The sequence below is a fragment of the Leptodactylus fuscus genome, chromosome 4 (genome assembly GCF_031893055.1).
Source record: "Leptodactylus fuscus isolate aLepFus1 chromosome 4, aLepFus1.hap2, whole genome shotgun sequence".
In the NCBI taxonomy this organism is placed as follows: Eukaryota; Metazoa; Chordata; class Amphibia; order Anura; family Leptodactylidae; genus Leptodactylus; species Leptodactylus fuscus.
The window spans coordinates 457380-472811 of record NC_134268.1 but is presented as its reverse complement, the minus strand read 5'-3'; the positions used below and the strand labels follow the sequence as shown (position 1 = coordinate 472811).

The window sequence follows — 15432 nt, the reverse complement described above, 5'->3', positions numbered from 1 at the left end:
CCAGTGAGCTGCTGAGATGCCGGAACAATCACTGGCACGGCGCTAGGAGCAAGTGCAGAAGCAGGACAGCTTGGAAGCTGCCGAAATGTCGGAGCAGGTGAATCATAGACTGCAGCAATTTGAATATAGGCGGATCATTAACGCCAACAACACGCAAGACAGTCACGGGCAGAGGCTAGTTGTTATATACTGTTCACTGTGCTGTGCCTCAATATTTACAGTTGTGCATCCACTGCATATTTATGGTCATTTGATCAGCACAATATAAACTTGTGTTTTTGTCTTAGTATACATTGTTGTGTACACGGCTTAGGATTCATTATTGAGTTCTTGTCTCAGTATTCAGTTATATGCTCATCGCCCAGTTTGCAGCTTTTACTCTTTATTCTATTGTGTTATTGAAGACACTTCAAGTTTTAATCTTAGTTTAGCCACAAGTTCCAACTCATTGTCTCTACTATTTTCTATTCATTGTTGTGTACTTTGTTCAATATTTCCCATAGTGTATATAGCTGAGTATTCACTATGGCTTTCTGTCCCGTACCCGTCTCTATATTTACTGTCGCGTGCCCGTCTCTATATTCACTGTCGCGTGCCCGTCTCTATATTCACTGTCACGTGCCCGTCTCTATATTCACTGTCGAGTGCCCGTCTCTATATTCACTGTCGCGTGCCCATCTCTATATTCACTGTCGCGTGCCCATCTCTATATTCACTGTCGCGTACCCGTCTCTATATTCACTGTCACGTACCCGTCTCTATATTCACTGTTATGTACTCTGCTTTCTTCACTTTTATGTACATATCTCAGTATTCCCTCAGTTTAGTATTATAGCTGTGTCCTCGTCGCTCACTATGCAGAAGTTACTGTTCATTCTGTTGTGGCAGTGAAAGACTCTTCCGATTCTGATCTTTGTTTGGCCACAAGTCCCGTCTCATTTGGTTTCCTTTTTTCTTTTACATGGCTTGAGTAATTGTCCGTTTTCACGTCTGTTAGTGTCTCGGCTCATGTACCTGTGCACGCCGGGTCGTCAGCTGTAATGTTGAGGTTATATCTCTGCTCCCATGGCTGTGCTCTTAGTTTGGAGAGTCTGTAAATCAGGAAATACTGGTTCAAGGATTTAATGACCATAAAACAAATTATCTTGTGAATTTAACATTTTGTAGTTCATTTCTCTAAAATGTAACTCATCGGCCGCCACTTGTATCTGATGATCATCGATGGACCTACAAACTGTGTGTAACCGATGTCATATTTGTGTAGCATCTGCTGTAACGTCTTGTGTCCTGGGATTACTGGCGATAACTAAGGATTTCTCCTCTCTCTCGGCAGCTGCGGTAAGATGGCATCGTCAGATTGTTCGTTTGTCATCGTCGCCATTTTGCTTCCAACATTCCTAGTCCAACATGCTGAAGCCTGCCCGGCCGAGTGTCGATGCTACAGTATGACGGTGGAGTGTGGGTCCAAGGGTCTGAAGAACATCCCAGCCAATATCCATCCCTCCACTCAGGTTTGGCATTCTGTTTTTCTAAACTAGGTCCGACCATTTCTTATATAACTATTTCCTTGGATGTCGATATCCAGGTCATGACCAATTTAAACATTCACGTCTACATTTTATACTTCGGAGTTTGCAACGTAGTTGGTGCTATTTCCATTAACAATCTGTTCTCCTTTTAGTGTTATTGTGTTACCGGGTTGTACATGTCTATAGTTCATTATAGTCTTTGTAAACCCATCACACTTTCCCTTTTCCCAAAACAAGTCCGTTAATATTTACATACATGGCACTTAAACACGAACATCGTTTTCTTTTTTGTTCATGTAGTTTTTGCATTATTAATCTCCCCCACCATGTAGGTCACCACACGCAGAGTCATTAGGATGACACTGTAAGAGGAAGGGCCTCGTACTGATCTCACTCTGGTGGTCTTCATGTCCCTCATCTCTAATTTTCACTCTATTATCATGGGAGGAAGACCTTTAGTCAGATGTGGGCTGAATATCAGAGAGACGCCACACAATGGAATGTCTTATGGAAATATGGAGTGAATAGTGAAATCTAGAGATGATAATAATATAAGTCGCTGTCAGGACACCAACATGTTCCCGAGACATTAATCCAACCATCCAACAGAAGGGTGAACCTTCAGCAGCTTCGGGTTAAACTGGAGTGCAATAGTCAGCCTGGTATAAACGAGTTAACGCAGAAGGAGAGTAATGGACCCGAGAACCCTGCCGCGGGCGCCCTGACATATCCTTACATCATGAGCTTGGCCTTTGGCATGAGAGCAGATGTTGATCAATATGGCGTTGGGTCGCTGCTGGTGCCTGGCCCTGGTTGGCAGGATCCTCTACTGTTCTCTTTCTAGGATTGAAAATTAATGTGCAGAAAACATTATCCATTACTAATGTGCAGAGGAGGATAAACATCATCCATCAGTAATGTCTCCAGGTGATGGGGACAATGAGATGTGAAGGACACGTTGTACCGCAGGTCTGGAGGGCGATAGGTGGTGACCTGATGCCTCTTTTTTTTCTCCTCAGACTGTGTTTCTGCAGGACAATGCAATCTCTCAAATCCAACAGCAGGACCTGTCTCCATTGCCAGGCCTTCAGTATTTGTATATCCAGAATAATACCATCTCCGGCCTGGAACCTGGAGCCTTCAAAGCTCAGCAGCATCTGGTGGAACTTGCTCTCAATGGGAACCGCATCCATCTCATCAACAGCAGCATTTTCAAAGGACTGGAACACCTAAGGGTGCTGTACCTGGCGGGAAACCAGATCACCAGACTGCTGGCGTACACGTTCTCCGACTTGCAGGTAAATCAGCACAGTTAATAGCAATCCGTTTAGACAAGCAGATATGGATGGACATGTGGGGTGGACATAAGTAGGTGCGAAATACTGCAGTTTTGACTACCCACAAATGTTGCACCAGTAGTTGGGTAATTGCTGAAATGCACCTCACCCAGACACGGGAAATGTACTGTAGGTGACGACTCAGTTGTGTATTGGACACCATAGTAATGTCCTGTTCTCTGGAGAGTTTGGATAAGGTTTATACCCGGTACAGTCTACAAATTGATGTAATAAAAAAGTTGGGCAGGTTTATTAGCTCCGTCTTAAGTATCTTTAAAATCGTTTGCTCTTCATTTTAGCTCATCCTGTCTTGCCACAGATACTGGTGAGTTGAATATAATAGTCCATTGCAGCAGGGCTTATGGGCTCAGTATACACAGTGGAAGCCATTGCTCATAGTACTAAGTGCAGCAGATAAGAAGATTAGATAATAAAATCCACTATCTATTATAGAAATCATCCAGCGTGAATCGCCTATTTTTGGATTGTTTTCAGAGACTTCAGGAGCTGCATTTGCAGGAGAACGACATTGAGAACCTCCAGGAGCAGGCCTTCTCAGGACTGTCCTCGCTCGCACTGCTCGACCTCAGCAAGAACAACCTGCGCACCATAAGTCGTGCGGCTCTCCGGCCTCTAATAAGCCTGCAGGTGCTGAGACTCACAGGTAGGGGGCCCTGTGCATTCCAAGGTAAATCCATGTTCATTGTGGTACTTGCTGCAGTCTTGGTCTAGGTCATGCCTGGGTCTGACGAAGAAGTGGGTGTTAGGATAGGGTGAAAATACCAAATCTGTGACGCCACTATTTTTCGGGAGTTGGGAATGTCTTATCATGAAATCAGACTGTCAACTCTTTTCTGTTATACTCCTCTTTCTCTTTGCAGAAAACCCTTGGAGATGTGATTGTGCCCTCCATTGGCTCCGGACGTGGATGAAAGAAGAAGGCAAACGTCTTCTAACCTCTTTTGATAAGAAACTCATTTGCTCTGAACCACCGAGATTGTCCCACCAGAGTCTGCTGGACATCTCTGGTAACAGCCTTGTCTGTATCCCTCCTGTAGTCCTCGTAGACCCCATGGAGCTTACAGCTCGTCTAGGAGATGAACTGCGGGTCTCTTGTCGAGCGACGGGATATCCTCAGCCACTGGTTACTTGGAGGAAAGTGGCGCATGCTCGTGCAAGTCCTCCGAAGGGAAATCTGAAGTCCACCAGCAGCCGAATCTTTGAGTTAAGTGAAAGAAGTGTGGGGGAACAGTTTGACTCCGACACGGGAAGCGGGATGCTCTTACTGAATAATATCACCATGTCTCACGCTGGGAAGTATGAATGCCTGGCCTCTAATCCTGGGGGAACAGCCAAGGTCTTGTTTCATTTGACTGTCAACCTCTCCAACCAACAGTCCCGCTCGTACACGTCTGTGGATATAAGTCAGGAGCCTTTGTACGACATGGAGAGCATGGAGTTCACAGCACTCAGCATGGCCACTCAGACAGCCATTGCCATTGGCATCTCCTTGCTGGCCCTGACGGCCATGCTTCTGATTGTCATGATCTACAGAAAGCACCACAAGAGAAAAAAGTCTAAAAAAGAGGAGAACATCCTGTATGTCAATGACTATTCTGATGGACCAACCACATTCGCCCAGTTGGAAGAGTACCGGGATGAACGTGGGCATGAGATGTTTGTCATAGACAGAAACAAGGCCCATTTCCCGACGTACAAGGACCCAGAAGGACTGAGCAGCTTCACTGGTCTGACGGAGCTGACTGATGATCTTCAGGACCAGGGAACTCAGACGCTAGAAGAGGAGGCCGAGCGACAGATCAATGACATTTTCATGAACCAGGGCTTTCTGTTCCAGCAGCAGATTGCCTATGAGATACACTGTTAAAGAACAATCTATTTTGATGTGCTAAAGGTTGTAGTCGTGATGTGCAGGGATGGGGGGGGGGGGGGGAGGGCTGGAAACGGAAAAAAAAAAAAAAACTGCTGCAATTTTAATACTGCTTCGATTTTGTACAAGACCAGAGAACAATAAGTCACACGGCTCTGAGAGGGCCCCAAAACCAGCCGCGCCAGGATCTCTTTTTCTGTTCCTCTTCTTTTTAGCTGGTAGAGACATTTCGTTGCGGCCTCAGCTGGTGTCGCCGAGGTGACGTGTGGCGTGTAACAGCCCTGACAGCCTTCCTGAGAAGCTCTTGATTCTTACGTGTGTCAAACAAATCTGCCCCCCGCTTGCCCAGCTGTCAGCGGTAGCATTTTAATATTGCTGTCTGACACTTCCAGGAGGCAGGAGACAACAAGCCCGAATGGCGGAGCAGGTTCACCGAGCTTGGCGGAACTGCTGTCATCGTCCTTCTTCTTCACATGGAAAGCTTGTAATGTCTCTCGTCAATGAGCAGCCGGCAGAGATCTGAGTGTTCGCAGCTCCTGACTGATAGGAGACGTACGCCGCCCGCATCGGCAGATGACAAATCCTTCTCCTGCCATTTCAAAACATCTGATTCTTCTTGCATTTGAAATGTTCTTCCAGACTGTGCTTGATAAGGAGCTGGCGGTGCTGTAAGCGCTCTTACAAGATGTCCTAGCAGTGGTTTTCAGATAAAGGGCTCAACCTGTCTTCTGTGAATAGACTCCAGTCATAGTACAGAGAGGAGTTGTGTGCCGTTCTAATAGACGATTCCTCTTGGGATCTCTGCTTGTTGTCTGTGAATGGAAATCTGCTGTTTGCATATTGCAGATGAAGATCTATCATACACATATCCAAGATTCTCAACTTTGCGAGGTTCTTCCTCAAGTTCTGCTTCCTGAGAAGCCCAGCAGAGGTCCTGAAACATAATAAACAGCTCCAATACCTTTTTCCTCACCTCTCCAAGGCTCCTCCATGTCTCCCGGGTCCTTAGTGACGTTAGCAGCCCCTGGAGACACCCTGAGGCCTGTGATTGGGCTTCAGTGGTCAGGTGGGATGTGTAGGCCCCAGCGGTTGTGGCTGCTGACCTCACCCAGAAGACATAGCGGAGCAATGCAGAGGAATGGTTAGTATGAGTTATTACTTTTCTGCACCTTTGTGGGGCCCCGAAGATTTGTGGGTGGTGGACCATAAAAATCAAGGTTGCAGCCGAACGTGAAATTTTTGGAAAACTAGTAACAAACCTGGCTTGTTACAACTGAATTCTCTGTAATGTATACACAAGGACACACATCTCTCCAGGAGTCATAGATTATTACAATGTACACCAGTGGTATACATCAGTCTGTATACGAGGTTGTTTATCTCACACATGATTATATAGACTTGATACATTGTAACAAACCCTGAGCTCTGAGAAGCATTAGGTCTGTACTGATTTATCTTCCATTCACTGACAGCAAGCAGACTGTGGTTGGACCTGAAGTCTAGGAGAATATTGTAGAACTTCTATTTCCAGGTACTGTTTCCCATAGGAATATATAAGGAAGACGCTTAGTCTGTAATAATTGGAGTCGCCCCCTTTAAGTGCAGGTCTGGGGATGTTCCTCGCAGTGGGTTTGTGACTTGGCCCTCTAAATACAGACTGTATAATCCCAGCATATAGTCTGATCACAAAATTATAGCAGGCACTGCTGCTGCTTTAGGTTGCCACAAAGGGTTAAGTGCTGTCACGCAACAATAGGAACCGTCAGTAATAACCTACCTGTCATTATATTCAGAGCCGTAGTCATGGCAACCGAGACTTCTTACACAATCCTGCATAAGGGGGGAGCAGGGGAACAATGCTATATAGGATGCTATTAGGCTACAGCGAGAACAAGGGGTTAACTCCGCTGCCATCTGGTCACAACTCAGGGCACAGCCAGAAGCCATCACCAAATGTTCTGGGACCTCCAGGGGCAACTGATGGTGCAACACCATGGCAAAGTGCAGCAAAACCAGATGTGACTATAATCCGGGATAATCTAGTCACCATAATGATAGCAGGCTATACCGCAATAACTCCATGTGAACAGGGCCTGAATATACACCAGTCACTAATAGTGGAGGAAATAACTACAAATTGTATCCTGAGTTACATCGTGTACTGAACATCCACAATTACAGGATAAGTAATGTAATGTATGTACACAGTGACTGCACCAGCAGAATAGTGAGCGCAGCTCTGGAGTATAGTACAGGATAAGTAATGTAATGTATGTACACAGTGACTGCACCAGCAGAATAGTGAGCGCAGCTCTGGAGTATAATACAGGATAAGTAATGTAATGTATGTACACAGTGACTGTACCAGCAGAATAGTGAGCGCAGCTCTGGAGTATAATACAGGATAAGTAATGTAATGTATGTACACAGTGACTGCACCAGCAGAATAGTGAGCGCAACTCTGGAGTATAATACAGGATAAGTAATGTAATGTATGTACGCAGTGACTGCACCAGCAGAATAGTGAGCGCAGCTCTGGAGTATAATACAGGATAAGTAATGTAATGTATGTACGCAGTGACTGTACCAGCAGAATAGTGAGCGCAGCTCTGGAGTATAATACAGGATAAGTAATGTAATGTATGTACGCAGTGACTGTACCAGCAGAATAGTGAGCGCAGCTCTGGAGTATAATACAGGATAAGTAATGTAATGTATGTACGCAGTGACTGCACCAGCAGAATAGTGAGCGCAGCTCTGGGGTATAATACAGGATAAGTAATGTAATGTATGTACACAGTGACTGTACCAGCAGAATAGTGAGCGCAGCTCTGGAGTATAATACAGGATAAGTAATGTAATGTATGTACACAGTGACTGTACCAGCAGAATAGTGAGCGCAGCTCTGGGGTATAATACAGGATAAGTAATGTAATGTATGTACACAGTGACTGTACCAGCAGAATAGTGAGCGCAGCTCTGGAGTATAATACAGGATAAGTAATGTAATGTATGTACACAGTGACTGTACCAGCAGAATAGTGAGCGCAGCTCTGGAGTATAATACAGGATAAGTAATGTAATGTATGTACACAGTGACTGCACCAGCAGAATAGTGAGCGCAGCTCTGGAGTATAATACAGGATAAGTAATGTAATGTATGTAAATAGTGAGCGCAGCTCTGGAGTATAATACAGGATAAGTAATGTAATGTATGTACGCAGTGACTGCACCAGCAGAATAGTGAGCGCAGCTCTGGAGTATAATACAGGATAAGTAATGTAATGTATGTACACAGTGACTGCACCAGCAGAATAGTGAGCGCAGCTCTGGAGTATAATACAGGATAAGTAATGTAATGTATGTACGCAGTGACTGCACCAGCAGAATAGTGAGCGCAGCTCTGGGGTATGATACAGGATAAGTAATGTAATGTATGTACGCAGTGACTGCACCAGCAGAATAGTGAGCGCAGCTCTGGAGTATAATACAGGATAAGTAATGTAATGTATGTACACAGTGACTGCACCAGCAGAATAGTGAGCGCAGCTCTGGGGTATGATACAGGATAAGTAATGTAATGTATGTACGCAGTGACTGCACCAGCAAAATAGTGAGCGCAGCTCTGGGGTATGATACAGGATAAGTAATGTAATGTTTGTACGCAGTGACTGCACCAGCAGAATAGTGAGCGCAGCTCTGGGGTATAATACAGGATAAGTAATGTAATGTATGTACGCAGTGACTGCACCAGCAGAATAGTGAGCGCAGCTCTGGGGTATAATACAGGATAAGTAATGTAATGTATGTACGCAGTGACTGCACCAGCAGAATAGTGAGCGCAGCTCTGGGGTATAATACAGGATAAGTAATGTAATGTATGTACACAGTGACTGCACCAGCAGAATAGTGAGCGCAGCTCTGGAGCAGAAGTTTATAAGATAACTGTTACAGGCTAAAACTATATTCTACAATGCAGGTCATACCCTTTCCTTTAATGTCACTGTCCCAATCTAGTCATATTACCGCTCTGCAGCTTCTGCAGGTCAGCATTTGATCCTATAGCAGTCAGTGGTGATAGTCAAAAGAAATTCACGATAGGACAGTTCAGGAATCGTATTGAGAAGTGACAACCTCTCCTATGACAGCAATATGCATAGAACAATGTTCTTAGAAAAGAGTAAAGGAAGGGCACTGAAAAAGGCTTGAATTTAAGGCTTGAAAAAGCGTTCTGAGGAACGTGAAACGGCTGTTGCCTCTTCTTTTCACCTATAATGTTATTCCTCCCTCCCAAAAGGCTGTTTTTTAAAATGTACCTAATAAAAAGCATTTGATATTAAGAAGATACATCAATTGGTGAGTGCCCTTCCTTTACTCTTTTCTAAGAACATTATATACTTGTATTTTTCCTTGGAACGTTGAGCACCACCTAATTCTTCACAGCCCATTTATCAACGGGTCTTGATTTATCCTATGAATGCGAAGTTTTGAAGTGATCTATTGCTGTTTAAGAACAGGCAGTGCCATCTACCTTTCTTCTTTTTTTCAAATATGTTATATGCATAGAACAGTTGTCACTTTCCCCTGCTCCTCTTGATAACACATATAAAATGTATTACTCATTGGTGGCGACACTAAGCTCAGGTTTATAGAGAATATGAACCCTCTGGACCACTAAGATGGGAGCAACAAAGAGTAAAATACTGTTATATATCCGGGCTCTTCTGTACACTATCGTATGCGACATCATGAGAGGGATAAAGAGTTCTGTTAAATGTATGTATGTGCCTGACATGGTATTGCAGTCTCTTTCTTCCTCTGACCTTTTAGCTATATGTATAAACACAGATAAGGTCATGGAAATTAGAAAAGGTGGGCAGTCAGGAGGACAGAAGAGGCGTACAGTCAGTAACTGTAGAGTAGGGGTACAGACAGGAAGGCGGAAGAGGCGTACGGTCAGTAACTGTAGAGTAGGGGTACAGACAGGAAGGCGGCAGAGGCGTACGGTCAGTAACTGTAGAGTAGGGGTACAGACAGGAAGGCGGAAGAGGCGTACGGTCAGTAACTGTAGAGTAGGGGTACAGACAGGAAGGCGGAAGAGGCGTACGGTCAGTAACTGTAGAGTAGGGGTACAGACAGGAAGGCGGAAGAGGCGTACGGTCAGTAACTGTAGAGTAGGGGTACAGACAGGAAGGCGGAAGAGGCGTACGGTCAGTAACTGTAGAGTTGGGGTACAGACAGGAAGGCGGAAGAGGCGTACGGTCAGTAACTGTAGAGTAGGGGTACAGACAGGAAGGCGGAAGAGGCGTACGGTCAGTAACTGTAGAGTAGGGGTACAGACAGGAAGGCGGAAGAGGCGTACGGTCAGTAACTGTAGAGTAGGGGTACAGACAGGAAGGCGGAAGAGGCGTACGGTCAGTAACTGTAGAGTAGGGGTACAGACAGGAAGGCGGAAGAGGCGTACGGTCAGTAACTGTAGAGTAGGGGTACAGACAGGAAGGCGGAAGAGGCGTACGGTCAGTAACTGTAGAGTAGGGGTACAGACAGGAAGGCGGAAGAGGCGTACGGTCAGTAACTGTAGAGTAGGGGTACAGACAGGAAGGCGGAAGAGGCGTACGGTCAGTAACTGTAGAGTAGGGGTACAGACAGGAAGGCGGAAGAGGCGTACGGTCAGTAACTGTAGAGTAGGGGTACAGACAGGAAGGCGGAAGAGGCGTACGGTCAGTAACTGTAGAGTAGGGGTACAGACAGGAAGGCGGAAGAGGCGTACGGTCAGTAACTGTAGAGATGGGGTACAGACTGGAGGGCGGAAGAGGCATACAGTCAGTAACTGTAGAGAAGAGGTACAGACAGGAAGGGAGAAGCGGCGTGCGGTCAGTAATTGTAGAGAAGGGGTACAGTCAGGAGGGCGGAAGAGGCATACGGTCAGTAACGGTAGAGAAGGGGTACAGACAGGAGGGCGGAATAGGCGCACGGTCAGTAATTGTAGAGAGGAGGTACAGACAGAAGGGCAGAATAGGCGCACGGTCAGTAATTGTAGAGAGGAGGTACAGACAGAAGGGCAGAATAGGCGCACGGTCAGTAATTGTAGAGAGGAGGTACAGACAGAAGGGCAGAATAGGCGCACGGTCAGTAATTGTAGAGAGGAGGTACAGACAGAAGGGCAGAATAGGCGAACGGTCAGTAATTGTAGAGAGGAGGTACAGAAAGAAGGGCAGAATAGGCGCACGGTCAGTAATTGTAGAGAGGAGGTACAGACAGAAGGGCAGAATAGGCGCACGGTCAGTAATTGTAGAGAGGAGGTACAGACAGAAGGGCAAAATAGGCGCACGGTCAGTAATTGTAGAGAGGAGGTACAGACAGAAGGGCAGAATAGGCGCACGGTCAGTAATTGTAGAGAGGAGGTACAGACAGAAGGGCAGAATAGGCGTACGGTCAGTAACTGTAGAGAAGGGGTACAGATAGGAGGGCAGAAGAGGTGTACAGTCTAACTGTAGAGAAGGGGCGCAGACAGGAGGGCAGAAGAGGAACAAAGCTTGGAGGGTAGAGGAGGAATACAGGCTGTGAGGAAAGAAAGTGCACAGAGAGGGCAGAAGAGGTGCACAGTCCAGTAGGACAGTGGCATAAACCACACAGAGTTATACACCCACACAGCGCAACAGAGGCACACAAACATTCTTGTTGTGGAGAACATTTTCCTACAGCGAAAATCATTTCAATGTCTTATTTGCACAGACAGGTGGGCAAAAGACACGCAGTCAGTAAAGGCAGAGGAGGTGTACATTCACGGAGGGCAGAAGGGGCACACAGCTGGGAGGGTAGGGGTACAGCCTGCAAGGGGAAAAAAAAGTGCACAGAGAGGGCAGAAAAGGGGCACAGTCCAGGAGGAGAGAGACAGACACCCACACAGGATAGAAGAGACGCTCAGTCCAGGAGGGCAGAAGTATATACCTACACATGGCAAAAGAGGCACACAGTCCAGGAGGTTAGTGCCATAAACCCATGTAAGGCAGAAGAGGCACACAGTCAAGAGGGTCAGAGGCATATACCTATGCAGGGCAGAAGAGGCGCACAGTCCAGGAGGGGAGAGGTGTATACCTACGCAGGGCAGAAGAGGCGCACAGTCCAGAAGGTCAGAAACATACACCCACACAGGGCAGAAGAGGCGCACAGTCCAGGAGGTCAGAGGCATACACTCACACAGGGCAGAAGAGGCACATAGTCATTCTCGTTGTGGAGAACATTTTCTTACTGCCAGGATCATTTCAATGTTTTATTTGGGTATTAAAGGTTTGCAATGACTTTTTTATTGAATAAATCCGGAGTCTTTTTTCATTTCTCGTCTATACAACACGGCCATATATAATAAGAGTAGCACAATGAATGTCAGACTTAAAGGAGGGCAATGCGGACAGGAAAGAAAATAATGTACATCAGTCTCCTGCACAGAACCCCATGCTACTAGTCAGGGCAGGAGTCCATGGAACAGACGCACTTGTTGGCAAACTTGTTTTGAAGGTGTGAGGCTTCATACTACCACACCCCTCATAGGATTATACACAAATAAGCATCACCCCCCAGCACATATGGAGATCACCACTCCATCCTTCACTCTCCTGACGTCTGTCGCTGCTTTGCAGCTTGCAGGCACTGGTGGGGGAAACAGAGCCTATGAGGAGAGGAGCTATGTCATGGCGTACTAGATCTCTTTGCGGGGGTCCGAAGAGAGGCAGGAGGAATGATCTTGCACCCAAATACCGTGAACTTTATTGATCACAGCATCTGAGGGGGTCAGGCTGCTGGAGTTGGAGTATTTCCCGAATCCAGCAGCTATTCTTGTGTCTCGGCTCCTGTGCCTTCAGCATGACAACACCAAACTATTACGGTGACATAATGATAAGGCGCAGAGCTGGAAAGAGTTAAAAATCAGTATAATTATTTATATTTAAGAATATTTATACTCTTTCATACAAAGTGCAGTGCGCCTTCTGTGCCTATGATCATTGAAACTACATTTCTACCCCCCAAATACCCCAGATTGAATTTTTACACCTAAAGGTATGTTCACATGGCGTTATTTCAGCCTTTGACTGTCTTCAATGGAAGGCAGAGAGTAAATAAGCTTCCTCCTCCATCTTGGCTCAATATCTGACTAGGTCCATACATCTGCAGGTAGAGGATGGCCGAAAATAAAGAAGAATCTAAGACGGATGTACCGCGGACCTAGCAAACACACATGGTCATGTACCTGTAGCTTTAGAGCAAGGTTCAAGAAAAGCTCCCCTAGTCCTCTGTTTATTGCACAGCAGACTGACAAGTATGGCAAATGGTCAGCAATGAAACAGACAGGCGTGAGAGCAGCGACAGCGAGCAGAGGTGCTGAAAATGGAACAGAAGTGTCAGCGCCTCTCATTATACAGTAGTGTGGCCCGTCGTCCCTTTAAGAGCGCTCCTCATTGTCCCCCTAGTGGTAGTGAGTGATTGTAATTGGAGGGGGGATGCACGGTGTGTACAGGATGACTTCAATGATATGTGAATGTCGCTGCCGTGCGCAGCCCCCTCCTCGAGTAGAGTCGCCTTTGATCTCCGGTAATGATAACACTCAGCTAATGGAGCGGCCGATCCGGAGGCATTTAGCTTAAAAGCTGATCTCCGTCAGTGCATCAAACACGCAGGAAAATCTGGTACAAACCGCACAATGACTTATCCTGCAGATGAGACGCCAAGTAACGCACCGCAATCCCTTCTACATCGCCCCGACATAAAAGCTCTTAGCCACTAACTCCCAATTAAGCTGAAGGGCACGAAGCTCCGGAGGCCCCGCTGTCTGCAAAATGCTGCAATGATAATCTGCATGTTAGTGAATGTGAGCGCAGCTCCGGCAGACAGGAGACGACTGCAGGAGGATGAAGTCATGAGGCACAGATGAACACTAGTCCTGCACCCCTACAGTTTGGCATGTGACAGTACATAACACCCTCACTGTACACAGGATATCACAATATACAGAACATTACACATGGTGGCTGTATGCAGAAATATCTGTGCCAGAAACTCACACGTCATACAGTGCCTCTCCTGAAATACTCTGTGCTGCTGGGGATCCTGCTCCTTGCACTATAAAAGTATATATAAGATCAGTGCATTTCACTCCTGAAATACTCTGTACTGCTGTAAGAGGCTGTCCTGTGACGTGATGATAGTCACCTAGCGAATCTTCCTGCCTCCACTACAGCTCTGAGCAAGGCAGACACAGACTCCATAAGACCTGTCACTACTCTTATCTGCCCTGTGGGCTCACACCAGACAGGCCGCCCTCCACACCAGACGGGCCGGCCTCCACACCAGACGGGCAGGCCTCCACACCAGACGGGCAGGCCTCCACACCAGACAGGCCGCCCTCCACACCAGACGGGCCGGCCTCCACACCAGACGGGCAGGCCTCCACACCAGACGGGCAGGCCTCCACACCAGACGGGCCGCCCTCCACACCAGACGGGCCGGCCTCCACACCACACACCAATCAGCCTGGGACATTTGTCACCCTGATTCTATTTGTCCCATCTCTGCATTTCAAAAGCCATTTTTCTTAATCAGTTTTATTTTTGTGTACAAAACAGGGATTTTATTTTGTAGAAAGTGATAAACAAAAAGAAAAAAGTAGTGTGCATTGGGGTAACTTATTCTGACCCCAGAACTTTTTGTCTGTTGACAGGATATTTTTTTATGTTTCCTTTTTGTTCCTTTTACTTGGGAATGGAGGTCACTTAGGAGGCTCCTCCAGGAGTCCTCTGTCTTGTACTGGTCTGTAGTCAGTTGACCAGGAGGGCGGGGTCTTCTGCTGACTCCGCCTTAACCCTGCACCTTTCTGCCACTTGGACCAGTTCAGAATATTATTCTTTCCATCCTGATTACTCTGCTGTCATACACGGTGCTGCCACTTCCCTCTCTCCTGTGCCTGTTGTCCTGACACGTGGTGCTGCCACTTCCTTCTCTCCTGTGCCTGTTGTCCTGACACATGGTGCTGCCACTTCCTTCTCTCCTGTGCCTGTTGTCCTGACACACGGTGCTGCCACTTCCTTCTCTCCTGTGCCTGTTGTCCTGACACGCGGTGCTGCCACTTCCTTCTCTCCTGTGCCTGTTGTCCTGACACATGGTGCTGCCACTCCCTTCTCTCCTGTGCCTGTTGTCCTGACATGCGGTGCTGCCACTTCCTTCTCTCCTGTGCCTGTTGTCCTGACACGCGGTGCTGCCACTTCCTTCTCTCCTGTGCCTGTTGTCCTGACACGCGGTGCTGCCACTTCCCTCTTTCCTGTGCCCGTTGTCCTGACACACAGTGCTGCCACTTCCTTCTCTCCTGTGCCTGTTGTCCTGACACGCGGTGCTGCCACTTCCTTCTCTCCTGTGCCTGTTGTCCTGACACGCGGTGCTGCCACTTCCTTCTCTCCTGTGCCTGTTGTCCTGACACGCGGTGCTGCCACTTCCTTCTCTCCTGTGCCTGTTGTCCTGACACGCGGTGCTGCCACTTCCTTCTCTCCTGTGCCTGTTGTCCTGACACATGGTGCTGCCACTCCCTTCTCTCCTGTGCCTGTTGTCCTGACATGCGGTGCTGCCACTTCCTTCTCTCCTGTGCCTGTTGTCCTGACACGCGGTGCTGCCACTTCCCTCTTTC

At 47.1% G+C, this 15432-nt stretch overlaps 1 protein-coding gene and 1 long non-coding RNA gene across 2 annotated transcripts; both read left to right on the top strand.

The window, feature by feature from the left end:
- The first annotated feature begins 1191 nt into the window (after positions 1-1191).
- Positions 1192-5537, top strand: LRRC24 (leucine rich repeat containing 24). Its single transcript, XM_075269933.1, has 4 exons — positions 1192-1511; positions 2549-2827; positions 3362-3530; positions 3748-5537. The coding sequence occupies exons 1-4, from the start codon at positions 1344-1346 to the stop codon at positions 4752-4754; spliced, it is 1623 nt and encodes a 540-aa protein (XP_075126034.1). The 5' UTR covers positions 1192-1343; the 3' UTR covers positions 4755-5537.
- A 4463-nt stretch (positions 5538-10000) lies between these two features.
- Positions 10001-11349, top strand: LOC142201213 (uncharacterized). The gene is made up of 3 exons (XR_012715484.1): positions 10001-10705; positions 11165-11238; positions 11288-11349. It is a non-coding gene; the product is annotated as an uncharacterized LOC142201213 (long non-coding RNA).
- The last annotated feature ends 4083 nt before the right edge of the window (positions 11350-15432 follow it).